At 44.2% G+C, this 17381-nt stretch overlaps 1 protein-coding gene across 1 annotated transcript; it reads right to left on the bottom strand.

Moving 5' to 3' along the window:
• Positions 1-1022: 1022 nt before the first annotated feature.
• LOC136120869 (large ribosomal subunit protein eL21-like) lies at positions 1023-1699 on the bottom strand. The gene is made up of 2 exons (XM_065874537.1): positions 1457-1699; positions 1023-1262 (listed from the first exon to the last, which is right to left on the bottom strand). Exons 1-2 carry the CDS (start codon positions 1697-1699, stop codon positions 1023-1025), a joined length of 483 nt encoding a protein of 160 aa, XP_065730609.1.
• Positions 1700-17381: the final 15682 nt, after the last annotated feature.

The following is a 17381-nucleotide window of genomic DNA, read 5'->3' as shown; positions in this document are numbered from 1 at the left end:
TTTACAATTGCCAAGATATGGAAACAACCTAAGTGTCCATCTACAGATGAATGGATAAAGAAGATGTGATATATACACTGGAATACTACTCAGCCATAAAAAAGAATGAAATTTTGCCATTTGCAGCAACATGGATGGATTTGAAGGGCATTATGTTAAGTGAAATAGTCAGACAGAGAAAGACAAATACTATATGATATCACTTATATGTGGAACATAAAAAATACAACAAACTAGTGAATATAACAAAAAAGAAGCAGACTCATCGATATAGAGAACAAGCTAGTAGTTACCAGTGAGGGCAGGGGCAATATAGCAATGGGAGTGGGAGGAACAAACTACTGGGTGTAAGATAGACTCAAGGATGTATTGTACAACACAAGGAATATAGCCAATATTTTGTAATAACTGTAAATGGAAAGTAACCTTTAAATATAGTTTAAAATTTTTTTTTTAATTTTTAAGTCAACTTGCAATGGTTTGCTTCATAAAATAGCAAAAGTGTGCTAAAATAACAGATAAATAAAAGGTCAGTATATTCATGTCTGCATCTGTATCTGACTGGTGAAGTAAAACACTTCATGAAGTAAAAATTTTCTGAATTTTATAAAAAAGAAATTACCTCTTGTTGAATTGTGGTTTAGTATCAAAGAAGAATATTCACAATTATCTGAAAAGACTAATGAAATATTTGTCCCTTTTCCAACTAAATATCTAGTTGAGTTCATATTTTCTTCACACACTTTGACCAACACAACAGATTACAACAGACTGAATGCAGAAGCAAACATGAAAATCCAGCTGTCCTCTTTTAAGCCAGACACTAGAGACAGTTGTAAAAATGCAAAACAATGCCACGCTTCTCACTAAATTTTTTGGTTTGGATAATGTAGTTATTTTTCATGAAACCATCTGTTATTTATGTTACTATGTATTAGGTTTATCATTGTTATTCTTAGGCAAAGAAATAAATTTTTTTTTCTTTTTTTTACAGTCCAGGTCTTTTATTTTCTTTACACCCATCATGCCATGAATTCATAGGGAATGGGCTCCAACAGTTCAGGCTCCTTTCCATTGGTTATTACAAAGTGTGCTTCTCTGGGTGGAGCAGGCTGGCGCTTCAGTTGAACCCAAGTACCGTTCTCTTTGGCTTCCTTCTTTTTCTGATCATTTTCCTTCACCTGTTTCAGGAAGCTATCTCGGCTCTTAGAGTGCTTAATATGCTCGATATGCACATTAATTCTCTTGGCAAGAATCTTGCCCTTGGGGGCTTCCCTGGTGGCACAGTGGTTGGGGGTCCGCCTGCCGATGCGGGGGATGCGGGTTCGTGCCCCGGTCCGGGAAGATCCCACATGCCACGGAGCGGCTGGGCCCGTGAGCCAGAGCCGCTGAGCCTGCGCGTCCGGAGACTGTGCTCCGCAACGGGAGAGGCCACAGCAGTGAGAGGCCCGCGTACCGGTCCATCATTGTTTACAATGATGCCAACAGCATGCTGCGTAACATTGTAGACTCTCCCAGTTTTGCCATGGTAACATTTGTGGGGCATTCCTTTTTGAACAGTGCCCATTCCCTTGATATCTACAATATCACCTTTCTCGTAGATTCGCATGTATGTGGCCAAAGGAACAACTCCATGTTTTCTAAAAGGCCTAGAGAACATGTAGCGGGTGCCCCTCCTCTTTCCTTTTGTGTTGGTCATTTTGGCCAATTACTGGAAGATGGCGATTCCGGCCCAGAAATAAATATTTTAAATGTCTGTTTGACTTTCTAATATGGTGAAGATTGATAGATAAAATAAAAGCTCAATAATATTTCATAGTGTGTATGGGACTGAGACCAAAAAGTATGAAAACTGCTGCCTAAGGTTACCAGCAGATGGCTCTCTTTAGTATGTAAAGAAGGACCTATACAGATGAGAAGACTAACACTGGCACATCCTGGAGCCTGCCTATGTGCCGGCCCTAGTCCTTAACCAAAGAATAGGAATATACCCCATATCAGCAGCCACCCTAACACAATGTCTTTATATATCTATACCATATCCTTCTCTACAGCAAAGTGTAAGCATCTTTTTGAATAAGAATCCTGACTTCTACTGGTTCATGTCCAGTAAGTACCTTACCAACAGTAAATATATTACAGACTGATTTTTACCAAGAAAACCTGTCTCGTAAGGGGTTTGTTCTCCTGAAGATGGACTCAATCAATTTGTTGTTGTACTGGCATTTACATAGCCTGGGATGGGGAAGGGGATAGATAAATCAGGAATTCGGGATTAACACACACACTACTATATATAAGACAGATAACCAACAAGGACCTACTGTATAGCACAGGGAACTCTACTCAATATTCTGTGATAACCTGTATGAGAAAAGAATCTGAAAAAGAATGAATGTATATATACGTATAACTGAATCACTTTGCCATACACCTGAAACGAACACAAAATTGTAAATCAACTATACTCCAATACAGTTTTTTTAATAAAAAAAATTTAATTAAAAATAAAAATACATAGCCTGGGAGGAAGTGCTCTGCCTCTTTCTGGAAGGCTCATTCTCTTCAACAAAAGGGGCCGTGAGGAAAGGACAGGACTCCTGTCTAGTTATCCAGACCGAACCAACACAATTTGACTTTCTCAAGGTAGTGTTGCAACCAGACATCTCACATCCTGCCAGCGATATTTGCCAGTCATAACACTCTGAAACAAATTAACTAATGCATAGCAAATAGGAGGCAGTTGAGTTTAACAACCTGAGGTTTGTAGAGGACTTCAACCTTTTCAAACCACCTACAGCTCTCACTGACTTCTTACAACACTGCTATGAGGTAGGGTGACCACTATTACTTTATTAACCAAAGAGCAAACAGGCAAGGAGAGATGGAATCACCCACCCACACCCACACAACAGCTTGGATGGGGCACATCAGTGCTGGAAGCTGGGGCTCCCAACCCCCAGCAGGTGCTCTTTCCAGCCCCCTGAGGGAGCTCTGATCCTTGCTGCCCTTTTGATTTTGAAAGCGGCAAGGAGAAGGCCAGCAGCCATGTTTGCTCTCACATTCTTGTTTCCTGTGTGCTCTGCTCTAATTCTTTTTTTTTTTTTTTTTCGGTATGCGGGCCTCTCACTGTTGTGGCCTCTCCTGTTGTGGAGCACAGGCTCCGAACGTGCAGGCTCAGCGGCCATGGCTCACGGGCCCAGCCGCTCAGCGGCATGTGGGATCTTCCTGGACCGGGGCACGAACCCGTGTCCCCTGCATCGGCAGGCGGACTTTCAACCACTGTGCCACCAGGGAAGCCCTCTGCTCTAATTCTTTGATTCGGAAGCAAAAGTACTTCTTTTTTTAAGTAAATTTCATCTCTCCCTGGCATATTTTCATCTTTAAAAATGTCTCATATGTCACTGAGATTCCTTATTGACACCCCAATAAATCACAACTCAAAACCAGCTGGTCGGAAAAAAGCCAATCTGGCTCTGTGGTGTAGTGATGTAACTACCAGCCCTCTCTCTTATGTCTTGCCTAGTAATACACATCAAAGTGCTGAAGTTGTAACGTATAGACACATATATATTCTGGCAGTACATGTTCCCATATTTTCCAGATGATTACATACAGATCAAGTATAGAGAGCACTTTCCAAAAATAATTTGCCATTAGAAAAGATATAGGAGCTAAAGACCAAAACACCCCAGAACTTCAGGGTTTCCTGCTTCATGTCACTCGTTGTTTCAGGTGTCTGGAATAATAATTTGGGTCTAGAACACTAGTAGTTCAGAACACACGTGGGAAGCCATGTGAGGTTCTATGGAATAAGACAGGGGTGTTTATATGCAGGCTCACATGTTTTTGCTTCCAGGCTATAACTACACGGGGTATCTTCTTAGGAGGCCACAGACAGTCTGGATGCACATTTTCAAAGACATCATGGATCCCAAGCAGGGTCAGTTTTGTACTCAGATCTGACAGGCCACTCTTGTGTAATCAAGTTATGACTATTTTCCTAGTGATCTTCTCACCTCCACCCACTTCCAAGTCATGGACACCAAAGCATGCAGAGTGCACTCACCTGAGACCAGCTCCCATTCCAGAACTCAGGTCTTCCAAAGACTCACATCTACTGAGGTCCTCCGAGAGTTGTGGCGCTTTCATTTCATGAATATTAGTAAAAAACAAGGAATGCTAGACTTGAGGCAGGGCTGTTTCTTTAAATCCCAAGGTGATTAGTTTGTAGTGATCAATGGAGAGGTCCCTTCTCCTCTCCACCCCTTATTTCTGTCCCCTGCTCTTAGTTTTCTCTTCTGACAATGCCTCAGGTTCTTCAGACAAGGGCCTTCATCGCAGCCAAGGCACATGCAGCCCCTGAGCTTGCTTTCCTGTTACTGACTCCCAATTCTGGGATGATGGGATGGGCCTTGGTGGGCGACACCCTAATTACAAGCTGATTATAACACTTTCCAGCTGCTGATACAGAGGCCTGCTTGTCAACTCCTCTTAAAGTTTTCCCAGAGGCTTTCAGATGTTTGTGATGCTGAACTTTGCCAAAATATGATTTGTGTGTTCCGAGACGGAGGCTTTTCAAGTCAGAGAGACCTAGGTTCAAATCCCAACTTTCCTATACCCCATATCTAGCCCTTGAGCAAGGTACTTAACTCCTCTGAACCTCAGCTTTCTCATCTGTAAATGGGAGACAAAAATAGCCATTTGTGAAAATTAAAGGAGGTAATTTCCCAGAACAAGGTTTAGCAGATAAATGTGGTTCTTTTGCCTTCTATACTCTTACAAAATGTAAGGAGAGAAAATCAAGTGAGTTAATACAGAAGAGCAATAGCTCTTTCTAATTCTGTCTCTAATCCTTCTGCTGTGAACTATCCACTTTATATTCACAGATCCAGCAGAAGCTATTACACATGGGCTTACAGCCTCAAGACTTATAGCCCCAGCTACACCCCCTTTCTTGGTGAGGGGAGGATGTTGACAAAAGTCTAGAAAGATTAGCTCTCCCAACCACAGGTTAAACCACTGGCTGGTAAACTGCCTACAGATTGGAATCAGCTGGAAAGCTATGGAAAAACAGCAAAGTGTTTCCCACCCTCAGAGATTCTGATTGAATTGGCCTAGGGTGAGGCCTGGGTCTCTGTATTTTTAAAGGCTCCACACATGATTCAAGTATTCAAAGAACTGACAGCCAGTGGGTTCTGATTGAAAAGCATAAGGATTATCCCAGAGGGAACTTTGACTTGATTCATGACATTAAGATGTTTGTTTCCCTGGAGCCGGCAATAACCCCAGCCAGCAATTGTTCCAGGGAATCTTGCTCCAGTCACTTGTTCACATTTAGAATTTTAAATTCAGCCCCAAAGCCTCAACTACCTCTGATCTTGTGTCAAGCAAATACAGCCTCCCCGCTGTGGGTGGCAGGCTGAGAAGGGGATGCGCCTTGCTGTTTTTTTTCTGTTATTCAGTCCACCACCACCAACTGGTTAAACTCTAAAACATTCAAGCAAAGAAGAAAGCATCTTTTACACGCCTCTCTCCTCAAGTGAGAATTAGGTTGCATTAAAAAAGTGTAAAGGGGCTTCCCTGGTGGTGCAGTTGGTGAGAGTCCGCCTGCCAATGCAGGGGACATGGGTTCGTGCCCCGGTCCGGGAAGATCCCACATGCCGTGGAGCGGCTGGGCCCGTGAGCCATGGCCGTTGAGCCTGCGCGTCCGGAGCCTGTGCTCCGCAACGGGAGAGGCCACAACAGTGAGAGGCCCACGTACCACAAAAAAAAAAAAAAAAAAAAAGTGTAAAGAATCTCCAGTTTTATTCTCTAGACTTGTACACAGAGATCCAAGCCAGGGGGTGGGGGAGAAAGGGGGCAAAGGGAGATTGGAGTGAGGACAGGGACAGCTAAAGGAACAAGAGCCTATTAGGGGAAGAGTTTTCAGACAGCTGTGTTCTATAGTTTATGTCACTAGAACCCGGGCTGAACCACCACCATCTAGGCAAGAAGTGAGGAACTCCAGTTGGGGGAATGTCCTGGCTTCTTGCAGACTTTCCACGAGGGACCCTAGTTATATGAAAACAGTTGGTGGCTGTGACTTCTAGGGTGTGCTGCCACCTTCTGGAGAAGGCATTTATTTATCCCACATCACTCCTTAGTAGAGCATGTATCACAACCCAACTTACAGATGGGGAAACTGAGCCTCTGAGAGGCAACTCACTCGGCCTCAAACAAGGTCAAGCTCAAATCCACGTCTTCCAAGTTCAGTGTCTTTTCCAGGACCCCACACATGATTAAGATGATGCTTCTTTCCTGAAAGCACAAACCTCATTCACAGTAGGATCACAGTAAAAGTACATTTAAATGGCTGCTCTGAAATCACAGTAGAAGGCTGGCCCAGCATCCTTGGCTAGATTTGCAGGGTCTGGCTGAGTTCTCTGAGCAGTGGACAGCCTAGCTAATCCGACTGAGCCTTAATGAACTTGCTTCCTACCTCAGTGGAAAATATTTGTTGTTTCTCAGTCAATAGAGACTTGCTGCATGGGCTTCTTTCTCCTCCAGGCACAGCCTAAATCTCTTACCATCAGACTCAAACCTCTACAGCTGGGTCTGGCAGCATCCAGGTCCCTCTTTCACAAGTTTATCCTTTTTTTCTCTCTCATCTGGCCTGCAACAGCGCCCTGCTTCCGAAGATAACTGGGCAAGGTCCTGGGAGTGCTGTCTCATTCCAGCAGAGATGGGAAATGCACCCAGCTCTCTCCACACCGCCCCTCAGGTGTTAGACTGACAGTTGAGAAGGTCTCAGCAGAACCAGCCAGGCCCAAGGAGCCTTCACTGAAGTCACAGAGTCAGTCATGAGTACTGAGCACTCACCGGCATTGATGGGAAGAGTCAAGGTAGAAGACGCCATCATACCACCACCAACGCCTGCGCCTCCACAAGTTAATAACCAAATGCGGTAGGAGGGAGGGTTGAGACCAGCAGTTCTTGGCCCTCACTGTGCCTCACAATCACTGGACCCCACCTTGAGGTGCTGATTCAATTCATCTGGGATGGGACTCAGCCGTCAGCACCTGACTACAGATACCAGGTGGTTCTAATGTGAAGCCAGGCTTCAGATCCACAGAGCCAGATAAATGCAACCAATACAAGAACAGGGTATTCACACATAAGAAGGTGCCACCGCATTACTGCTTCAAGAGGGCGCTAAACCGGTTAGGGAGGCTGTAGAGGTGTGGGATTTAAATCACAGGACAGCTGTTGAGAGGCAAGCCCGCAAAACAGAGAAAAGGAGGTCTGAGGTGTCCAGAAGGAGGAAATGACCCGTGGGAGTCTCAGCCATGGGAGAGAGTTGTGTGCTGCAAGCAGAAAAGACACATACCTGGGTCTGAGAGCATAAGGCTCGTGGTAGCCCTGAAAACTCTTATTCAGAGCTGTTACAGGCTGACTCAAGAGGCAATTGTGAGCTATTTATCCCCAAATTAGTCCTTTTTGACCATGTTTTACCGAGCTAAGGTTTTTCTAGAGTAGCAGCTATGGCAGCCATCCCTAAATTGCTCAAATCACAGTCAGTGGAGGATATGTTTTTCCATCCTGTTTCTCACACTTTGGTCCAAACTTGTCAGGTATAACGGCTCGGTGTTTGCTTGGAACTCTATTCCTGAATCCTCAAGTGCCTTCTCCTGTGGCTTTTGGCCCAAAATTCAACGTAGTCTCCTGGTAAATTAGGCTGAGTGGTGTAGAGTTGCAGCATGACAGCCAGAAGATACAAGCAGGCCTGACAGCCGCTAGGCCTCTTTCCCTCATCCTCACTTCGGCCTTCTAGATTTTATCACACTGAAGATAAACTCAAGGAAATACTTTCCTAGGAAAAGTAGAGGAGAGAGAGTATTACTCCTAAAGGCCTAGCGTAGAGCTGATCAAGTCACCCACTGGAGTCTTCCCAGCCCAGGCACATCTCCAGACCCATCTTAGCACCATGCCCAGCCATGCAGAAAGGAGAAACTATGCTTGAATATCCTGAGGGAGAAGGAACAAAAGAGGTCTGTCCTAGGAAGCAAGAACAGTTCAGCCTCTTTGTAGCTAGAGGAAAGCTCCGCCTATAAAGTCAGGACCTAATAAATGTCCTGGGGCCTATCCCCTGGCCCCCAGCTTCCCAATGCTCCTCAGGAGTGGCAGAGCTGAGGGGACAGACAGGAGCCTGAGGTCGCTACATGGAGGCCACAAGCCTGAGGAGCCCGGCATCTGCTCTTGGGAACAAGGCTGCTGACTGGCTTCCCCAGGCCTCCCCCTTAAGTTGTTCAGAGGAGCAGTTCTGAAGCCCCTGTTTGGGGTCATTTTCCCAGCACCTTATACAGCAAATAACCTTGAGGCAATAGTTTCCAACACTGGGTTTTCAAGGTAGCCTATGGTTGTCCAAAGTCTCCCAAACTTTTATTTCTATGTCTGTCTCCCCCACGGGGCTGCAAATACCTTGAGGAGTAGAGCAGTTTTCTTTTTTCTTTTTTTCTGTATCCCTACTGCCTAGTGTATAGGCCCGAACATAAAAAAAAAAGCTTAATAAATGTGGAACACAGACATAAGTGAATGCACTTGTCTACAGTGCCCCAGGTTCCCAAGTTACCCATGCGGCTCACTTCTTGGGTCTCTGAATGCCTCGCTCCTTCCAGCCCCCGCCACGTGGCAGCCTAAGACCTACCGTCTCAGCCTCTCACTGGGCACCAGTCAGATTCTGACCTCATGGCATGACCCCCGGATATTAGTGAAGCCCTATACGGAAATTTGCCCCTTGTCCTAAACATTAAATTGTACAAAATATTGGTCCTTTACTTGTTTTCAAGAGAAATACACATTTTAAATATATAAATAAAATCATGGCCTTGGTATGTGTCGTTCAGTACTTTGAGCTCTTCAGAGATGGGATCCTATAAAAATTTCACAAGTAGTCTCCTTCAAAGAAGTGAGAGAGACCGTTACATGATGGATGACTCTGAAAGATGCTAAAGTAATTCTCTGAAATTTTTCTGAAGTTTTTCTATGAGCCTCAAAATCAGCAGAATCTCACCTTCTCTTTGCATGAAACAGTAGACTCTAACCATCAAACGGGTTGCAGTCATTTCAGAAGTGGAAATAAATAACCCTCTCCTATCAGCTGTCTTCTTTTTGTTTCACATGCACACCAGTGAACTAGTCTTTACCGAACACCTGTTATGTGCATGTGATATTTCTCTGTACCCACAATTCAGCACTTAGCTCATATTATCTCCCAGACAAAATTAAATTCTTTGAGAAGACCTGAATTTTTCTCATAGTTCTTTCTAACTCTCCAAAGCTCAAGTCTAGCCCTGAATAGTCGTACAATACAAGCTGATGACTTCTGAGTCTTTCCTGAGCCTTAGAATAAGAGAGCACCAATTTCCCGATTGACAATTTACCCACAAAATTACTAAATCAGAGGATATTAATCACATATACTTGCATGTGTTATTAAAACATCTCTGTGATGCCAGGTTTACCACAAGCAGTCAAATTATACAAAACCTTTATAAATTAAGTCAGGAAAAGCAGAACAAGGCCAGCCTCCTATCCAAATGCCAGGGACACAGCTCAAGCTCTAGAGTGGGATACACAAAAAATAATAATAATCTTAAAACAATGTAGCAAGGGCTATTAAACATGCCAACGTTCATAGCAGCAGTATTTACAATAGTCAAGACATGGAAGCAACCTAAATGTCCATCAACCGAGGAATGAATAAAGAAGATGTGGGGCTTCTCTGGTGGTGCAGTGGTTGAGAGCCCGCCTGCCAATGCAGGGGATGCGGGTTTGTGCCCCAGTCCGGGAGGATCCCACGTGCCGCGGAGTGGCTGGGCCCGTGAGCCATGGCCGCTAGGCCTGCGTGTCCGGAGCCTGTGCTCCACAACGGGAGAGGCCGCAACAGTGAGAGGCCCGCGTACCGCAAAAAAAAAAAAAAGAAAGAAGATGTGGTACATATATACCATGGAATATTACTCAGCCACAAAAAAGAACAAAATAATGCCATTTGCAGCAACATGGATGGACCTAGAGATTATCATACAAAAAATATGGAATAAAAAAAAAGATACAAATGATCTTATTTTCAAAACAGAAACTCACAGACATAGAAAACAAACTTATGGTTACCAAAGGGGAAAGGGGGTGAGGGATAAATTAGGAATTTGGGAGTAACATATACACACTACTATATATAAAATGGATAACTAACAAGGACCTACTGTATAGCACAGGGAACTCTACTCAATATTCTGTGATAACCTATATGAGAAAAAAATCTGAATATATATATATATATATATATGTATAACTGAATCACTTTGCTGTATACCTGAAACTAACACAACATTGTAAATCAACTATACTTCAATAAAAAATTAATTTAAAAAAATAGGGCTATTAAAGAGGTATGCACAAGAGCTATGAGAGGTCAAAAGCGAGACTCCTGGATCCTGAATGAGAAGAGGGAGGCTTCATGGAGGAGTTGACCCCTGAGCTGGGTGCTGGAATATACGTCAGCACTTAGAGGCAAGATGCGGGGAGAAGGCGACACATGTCAGGCACAGGAGTGGGCGCTCTTCCGGGAATGGAAGATGTTCTGAGCAGCTGGAGCACTGGAGCAGGGAGCATGGTGGGAGGGTGTCCAAGGTTTGGAATGCATCCTATAGCCAATAGGAAGGGGAGCCTGTGGGTGTTTGAGACAAGATGTCGTGTAACCGGATTTGGGGTCTAGAAAGCTATGTCTGGAAGACCTGGAGAGAATGAATTGAGGAGGAAAGAAAATGATGAAGGAAAGGGGCAGACACAGCTCTCTCCCTTCCTTCCTCCAGAAGACATGCAAATCATTCCCACGGGTGTCACACTGTTACCGGGAAGCAGCTCTGGTTCATTCTGGGAGAGTCAGACCCTACTTGTGAAGTCTGCATTTCAACACCCACCCCATGGAACTTGATTTAGGACAACTGACACTGCAGAGGTAATTGTCCCATTTCCATCCCAGCCGTTACTTGTGCACCAAACATTCTAAAACAAAATATGATGACTCCATTGACAAATATCCAGTGTTGAGTTCTCTAGTTTCTCAGCACCCCGAAGTTCCAATATCTCCCTTGATTGCTTTAAAATGACAATTTCCTTAGCAGCTACTCTCATATTATCTGACAAGAATTTGTTAACTCCTTTCAATGCCAGAGAAGATATCCAAGGGCATTTGTCTCTGATCCTATAAACTGTGGCAACAGAGTTGGGGTTCAATTTTTGTAGCTCTGGGCAGGCATCAAGCCTGTATTGGAGTCGATGAAATACAGTGACCAAACTGTTCTCTTGAAATGAATTTCAGAAGAGCTAGAACTCTGTTCCTATTCCCTTCTGGAGCTCTGAAATTGCTTCCTTATCTTTTACCTTTCTTTTTTCCCCAGGAAGAATGATTAAGTTGATCTGCAGTTTCTCCTTACTCCCTAAAGAAAGACCAATTGCTCCAAAGGTATTTTGAACTCTTTCCTATTTTAAATGCTGTCTCCCTGTGAAGCCAAAATAGACCCACCTGTCTTTCAGTTTAACCCCTTGGGAGGAAAAAAAGTGAGTCAGAATCAAGTCTTTTTGCAAAAAGGACTGCTGAGTTTTCTACTCATTTGGGCTGGAAAACAAGATCTCCTGTCTGACAATGAGAATACACACAAGAAAGCAGGGTGTCCCCTTGTCTAAGCATCAGGCACCTCTGTACTGGAGGTGGGCTCAGGAGACCCATCAGGCCTGCTGTCATTTCTGGTTTTCTCGTCTGTCTTCCCCTCCACATGTCAAGCAGGGTCTGAGTCTAACTCATCTCTGCACTGGCACTGCCTGTCACAGTGGATGGTGCACCATCATAAGGATAACTTCAATTCAACAAGAGCCTGCTCCATCCTGGGCACTGGGCCGGCTGCTTCAGGAAGATATGGTGGTGCTTAATTTACTCAACATTCCCCTTTTACATATGGAAAATTGAAGCTCACGAGGTTTATTCAACTTACTCAAAGTTACATACCCAGGAAGTGTCAGCAAAGATTTGAGCTCACTCCTTGTAACTCCAAACCCACGCCCTTTCCACTCACCATGCTACCTCCAAAGGGGTGAACTGGTTGCTGGTTGCTGTTTGAGGGCTTCCATTTTGAGCTAATTCTCCAAAGTCCAAGTACTGTGTGTGGACTGATTCGCTTGACATAATTATGTTTTAAAGCAAATGTCTATAAGCAAATTCAAACTTCCATTTGACTTGCACTATAAAATTTTAAAATATATATTTTTTTATTGGAAAAATATCCCCTGTAAGACCAAGGTCTAAACTTTTTAGCACAGCAACTATAACAGACTCCTAGAACATGTTACTCAAAGGATGAGCCTCAGACCAGCAGCAGCAGCTGGGAGCTTTATAAAAGTGCAGAATCTCAGGGTCCACAATATTGGATCAGAGTCTACATTTTAATAAAATTAGGTGATTGGTACGTGCATTATCATTATCACTAGCCTTCTTAAACCTTCATAGCATGTTCCCCAGTTACCCCCTATGTTATTTATCTCACCATCCCTGCTCCTCTCCCAGGCTCCAGACAGCCTTTCCATATATAGGATTTCTGTGACCTCACCCTCACCCATTGATAAGAGTAGATTACATGGCATCATGCCTATGGTAGGTCTCCCTAAGGATGATTGACAAATGAATACTTACAAACAAACTCAGAACCACAATCTAGCCACGATGTACTTCAATAAACTGGTTTCCACAAATTGAATCAGTAATTTAATCCAGTGGTTCTGAACCCTGGACTCACATTAGAACCACATGGGGAACTTTCAGAAAACACTGACACCCAGGTTCCACCTAAGCCCAATTAAATCAGATTCTAACGTGCAGTAGAGTCGAGAGCTTGGCCTGGCTTGTCAAATCCTGTGCCTAGTAAACACTCAATAAGTGCCTGTTGAATTAATGAATCCGTTAAAGTTGAAATGCCATTATTTACCCATAGTGATATTTAAACTCACTGAGAATCCAGAGTTTTTATTCAAGTCACTTATCCAACTGGAATTTTGCTTTCCCTGACTTAATCACAAAACTAATCCTCTTGTTTCTTACTAGAATATTGTGCATCTAAATTAGCAACTCTGGATTATGGCATTATGCTTACAAGGCATTATGCTTACAAGCAATTCTACTCCACAATAATAGTAGGAAGTGAGGACAGACACAAGCCGGGATGGACGTGCTCAGGTAGGATTCTAGTTAGAGCTGCATTTGGGGTTTGAAAGCCTCTGAGCACACAGTAAAATAGTATGGCAGCTTCATGCATTTTCTGCCTGGGGAGTATGGTAGGCTGATTGCACTGATGGCCCAGTTAAGGCTTTCGGGGTCTCCATGCTCCCTGCAATGTGATTTATGGCTCCTCCCATCACAATCTGGAGTTTCTTCCCCACTTCCTGCATCTGAGCTTTGACTAATAGAACACAACAGATGTGATGGAGCCCTTGTTCCAAGCCTGGTCCACAGGAGCCCTTGCACATTCCCACTCTTTTCTATTGAAACCTTCCATGACCATGTGAACAAATTGGGCTAGCCTGCTGGAGGATGAGACCACATGGAGGAGAACCGGTTATTCCAACAAAGCCCACAAAAGCCCAGCCAAGATCAGCAGAGCAGCATGCCCATCCCACAGCTGGCTGAAGTCACGTTTGTCAGCCAGGCTAAGACCAGAAGGATCATCCAGCTGATGGGTAGACCATCGGCAATAAGAAATGCCTTTTTTTTTTTTTAACATCTTTATCGGAGTATAATTACTTTAAAATGTTGTGTTAGTTTCTGCTGTATAACAAAGTGAATCAGCTATATGTATACATATATCCCCATATCCCCTCCCTCTAGCGTCTCCCTCCCACACTCCCTATCCCACCCCTCTAGGTGGTCACAAAGCACCAAGCTGATCTCCCTGTGCTATGGAGCTGCTTCCTACTAGCTGTCTATTTTATATTCAGTTGTGTATATATGTCAATGCTACTCTCTCACTTCGTCCCAGTTTATGCTTCCCCCTCCCTGTGTCCTCAAGTCCATTCTCTAAGTCTGTGTCTTTATTCCTGTCCTGCTCCTAGGTTCACCAGAACCTTTTTTTTTTTTTTTAGATTCCGTATATATGTGTTAGCATATGGTTTGGTTTTTTTTCTGACTTACTTCACTCTGTATGACAGACTCTAGGTCCATCCACCTCACCACAAATAACTCAATTTCGTTTCGCTTTATGGCTGAGTAATATTCCATTGTATATATGTGCCACATCTTCTTTATCCATTCATCTGTCGATGGACACTTAGGTTGCTTCCATGTCCTGGTTATTGTAAATAGAGCTGCAATGAATATTGTGGTACATGACTCTTTGTGAATTGTGGTTTTCTCAGGGTATATGCCCAGTAGTGGGATTGCTGGGTCATATGGTAGTTCTATTTTTAGTTTTTTAAGGAACCTCCATACTGTTCTCCACAGTGGCTGTATCAATTTACATTCCCACTAGCAGTGTAGGAGGGTTCCCTTTTCTCCACACCCTCTGCAGCATTTACTGTGTGTAGATTTTTTGATGATGGCCATTCTGACCCGTGTGAGGTGATACCTCATTGTAGTTTTGATTTGTATTTCTCTAATGTTAGTGATGCTTATTGTTTTAAGCTAATTTGGGGGTAGTTTGTTATGCAGCAATAGCCAACTGAGTTAAGGCAAGTGAGTGATGGGGTTGTTTCTTTAAGATCAGAATGGTTTAACTTGGTAATGGAGGCTGTTGGGCTACACCCCACAGACCTACAAGGCCTGCGCTTGCCCAGCTTCGAGAACGAAGAAAGAGACCAGAGTCAGCAATAGGGACATTAATGGGTTAATGGATGGGGGAGCTTACATGTCTGGAGCAAGGTCCTGGAGTGACACGTCACCACGTGCAGCAGATGGCGTGCAGGACATGGCGGCAGGCTTTGCTCCAGGGAGGGAAGGGGAAACTTCCAGTTATAGGGGAACTGACATCAGGTGGGTTCATTAGTAATCAGGGAAACCAGCAGAGGGGCACACCCCTCACCGCCCCTTTGATAAGAACAATCACTAGCTGGGGTCTGGGGCAAGTACATAGGAAGGTCAGCCTTGTGTGTGGGGTGTAGGTGAAGCAGGCACTGGTCAAGCAGGGGATGTACAGAGAGCAAGAGAACGGCCATCTTGAGTGGCCTGTCCATACAGAGGCTAAGTGTCATCTTCCTGGTTCCACATCAGAATAAAATCTATCTCTGTAAAAACTAGCAGTTTCTTATTTCTTCTCCCAGAAAACATTAGTATTATGAATGCATACATGCTCTGTTTACCAGTTAATATATATACTTTTTTCCTTAGTACCCTGCCAGTTGAGCACAGAGCAATGATCATCAAGTCTGTCCTGTTAATAACCACACGTCATATTAACTACTGAGCTGAATTAACTTTGGTGCTCTGCTCAGTTTTCAGTCAATACAACAGGCCAAGCACAAAGACTGCATCAACACCTTCACAGTGCTTTTCAAAGAAGTCACCTCTGCCTAGTTCATATGCAAGTCATGAGAAGGATTTCACCCTACTAAGCAGAGGCCATAAGCCCACAGTTCTTCCCTCAGGGAAGAACCAGACAGCTCCATTCCAGCTCTGAGCAGAATCCCAGGGGTTCTTCCCTGGAACACTTTGAGACTCCCCAGAGCACACAACAGCTCTTTGATCTTCTTTGGTAGAGACTCTTGTTTTATGAGTTAATATTATTTGCCATTTATTGAATTTTAACAATGTACTGAGTACATTCAGGGAGCAAGGATTGGGTGCAAATCCTGACCAGAATGCTGGTCATATTACCAAGGTGAGCTTTCAAGTAATGTTATCTTCCAAAAATTCAGGAGGAATAGAACAGAAACACCTTTGCAGTTGAATAATGGCTCCAGTACGTGGTCCCTCTGGTAAACAGAGATATAAGAAGATGTGAACTAGAAGTTTTAGTTGAGGCACCAGAACTAAAATTGCCACATTCTAGAGTGGATGTGAGACAATCGTGTGTAGGATTTACATTCAAGGTGATCAGAGTTCATTCATGTGACTCTGACCTTTGAACCACTCTCATATCTCACACCCAGTCTTCTCTCACATAAAATGATAAGGGTTAGAATTAGGAGAAACATTTATGAGAGACCTATTGGTATGCTGAGCCCAGATACTTCTTCAGGGGTCTCTGGCTTCTAGCCTAAGGAAAGGGGCCACAGCAAGAACACCTGGAGAGTCTGACATCTGGTATGGCCCGTCGTTGAGGACTAGACGCAGGTCCCTCTTGTGAGGGCACCAGCAGGAGGCCCTCTTAGATGCTCTCTCAGATGGCTGCCTAAAGGGGCAGCAAGATGCCAGAAGCACCAGCAGATGCCTCGGGCTGAGCAAGAGGAGGCAACAAACCACACTGGGAGCACTGCCCTCTCTAAGAGAAAGTGCAGGTGAGAGATCACCGGCCATTGGGATGAGCAGAAGCAGGTGGGGACAGGAGGTCTCTGAAGAACCTACAAAAGTGCAAATAAAGAAAGGAGTCCACTTTCAACACCTGCCAGACTCGAGGACAGAATGCCAGCTCCTCATGGCATCAGTCAAGCTCCAGCTTTCCCGGCCTCTTCTCTTCTCCTACTCATGCTGCTACCCTGGAGGGTCAGAAAGTGAGGTTAGCAAGAGGGACAAGGGCAAAATATAATGTCGGGGAAAGTGAAAAAGCAGCCCAAAGCAAGAGCAAGGCTTCAGTGCGTCTTGGTGGGGGAAAATAACTGGAATGGATTCTCACAGTCCTGGAGGCCCAAAGTCCAAAATCGGTTTCACTGGGTCGAAACTGAGGTGTCTGCTGGCAAGGCCACGCTCCCTCTGGAGAGTCTACGAGAGGGTCAGTCCCGCTTCTCGCAGCTTCTGGTGGCCGCCAGCATTCCTTGTCTCGGGGCTGCATCACTCCAATCTCTGTCTCTGTGGTCACACCACCCTCTCCTCTTCTGTCCGTGTAATAAAACGTCCCTCAGTTTCCCTCTTATTAAGGATACGTGTGACGGATTTAGGGCTCACCCTGATTATCCAAGATAATCTCTCTACCTCAATATCCTTAATTTAATCCCACCTTTTGTCCTATAAGTTATAATTCACCCTTTTACCATATAGGGTAGTATTCGCAGAGTCCAGGGATTAGAATGTCAAGGAAGTGTTAAGGAAATTAAAGAAGGTGTTTAAGGTGGGGTTAACACCTAATGAATAACCTGAGGCATAGAGAGGTTAAGGAACTTTCCTAAGGTCACATAAGCTAAATACCGGGTAAGTCAGGTCTTGA

Source organism: Phocoena phocoena, chromosome 3 (assembly GCF_963924675.1).
Source record: "Phocoena phocoena chromosome 3, mPhoPho1.1, whole genome shotgun sequence".
Taxonomy (NCBI): domain Eukaryota; kingdom Metazoa; phylum Chordata; class Mammalia; order Artiodactyla; family Phocoenidae; genus Phocoena; species Phocoena phocoena.
The sequence above is the reverse complement of the archived record's forward strand: the minus strand, read 5'-3'. Positions and strand labels throughout refer to the sequence as shown.

Bases quoted from the DNA above. Each gene is read 5' to 3' on its own strand.
- LOC136120869 (XM_065874537.1), bottom strand. From the start codon at position 1,699: ATGACCAACACAAAAGGAAAGAGGAGGGGCACCCGCTACATGTTCTCT. The intron at 1,263-1,456 runs GTACGCGGGCCT...GAAGCCCCCAAG, and splicing joins TTGTAAACAATGATGGACCG to GGCAAGATTCTTGCCAAGAG.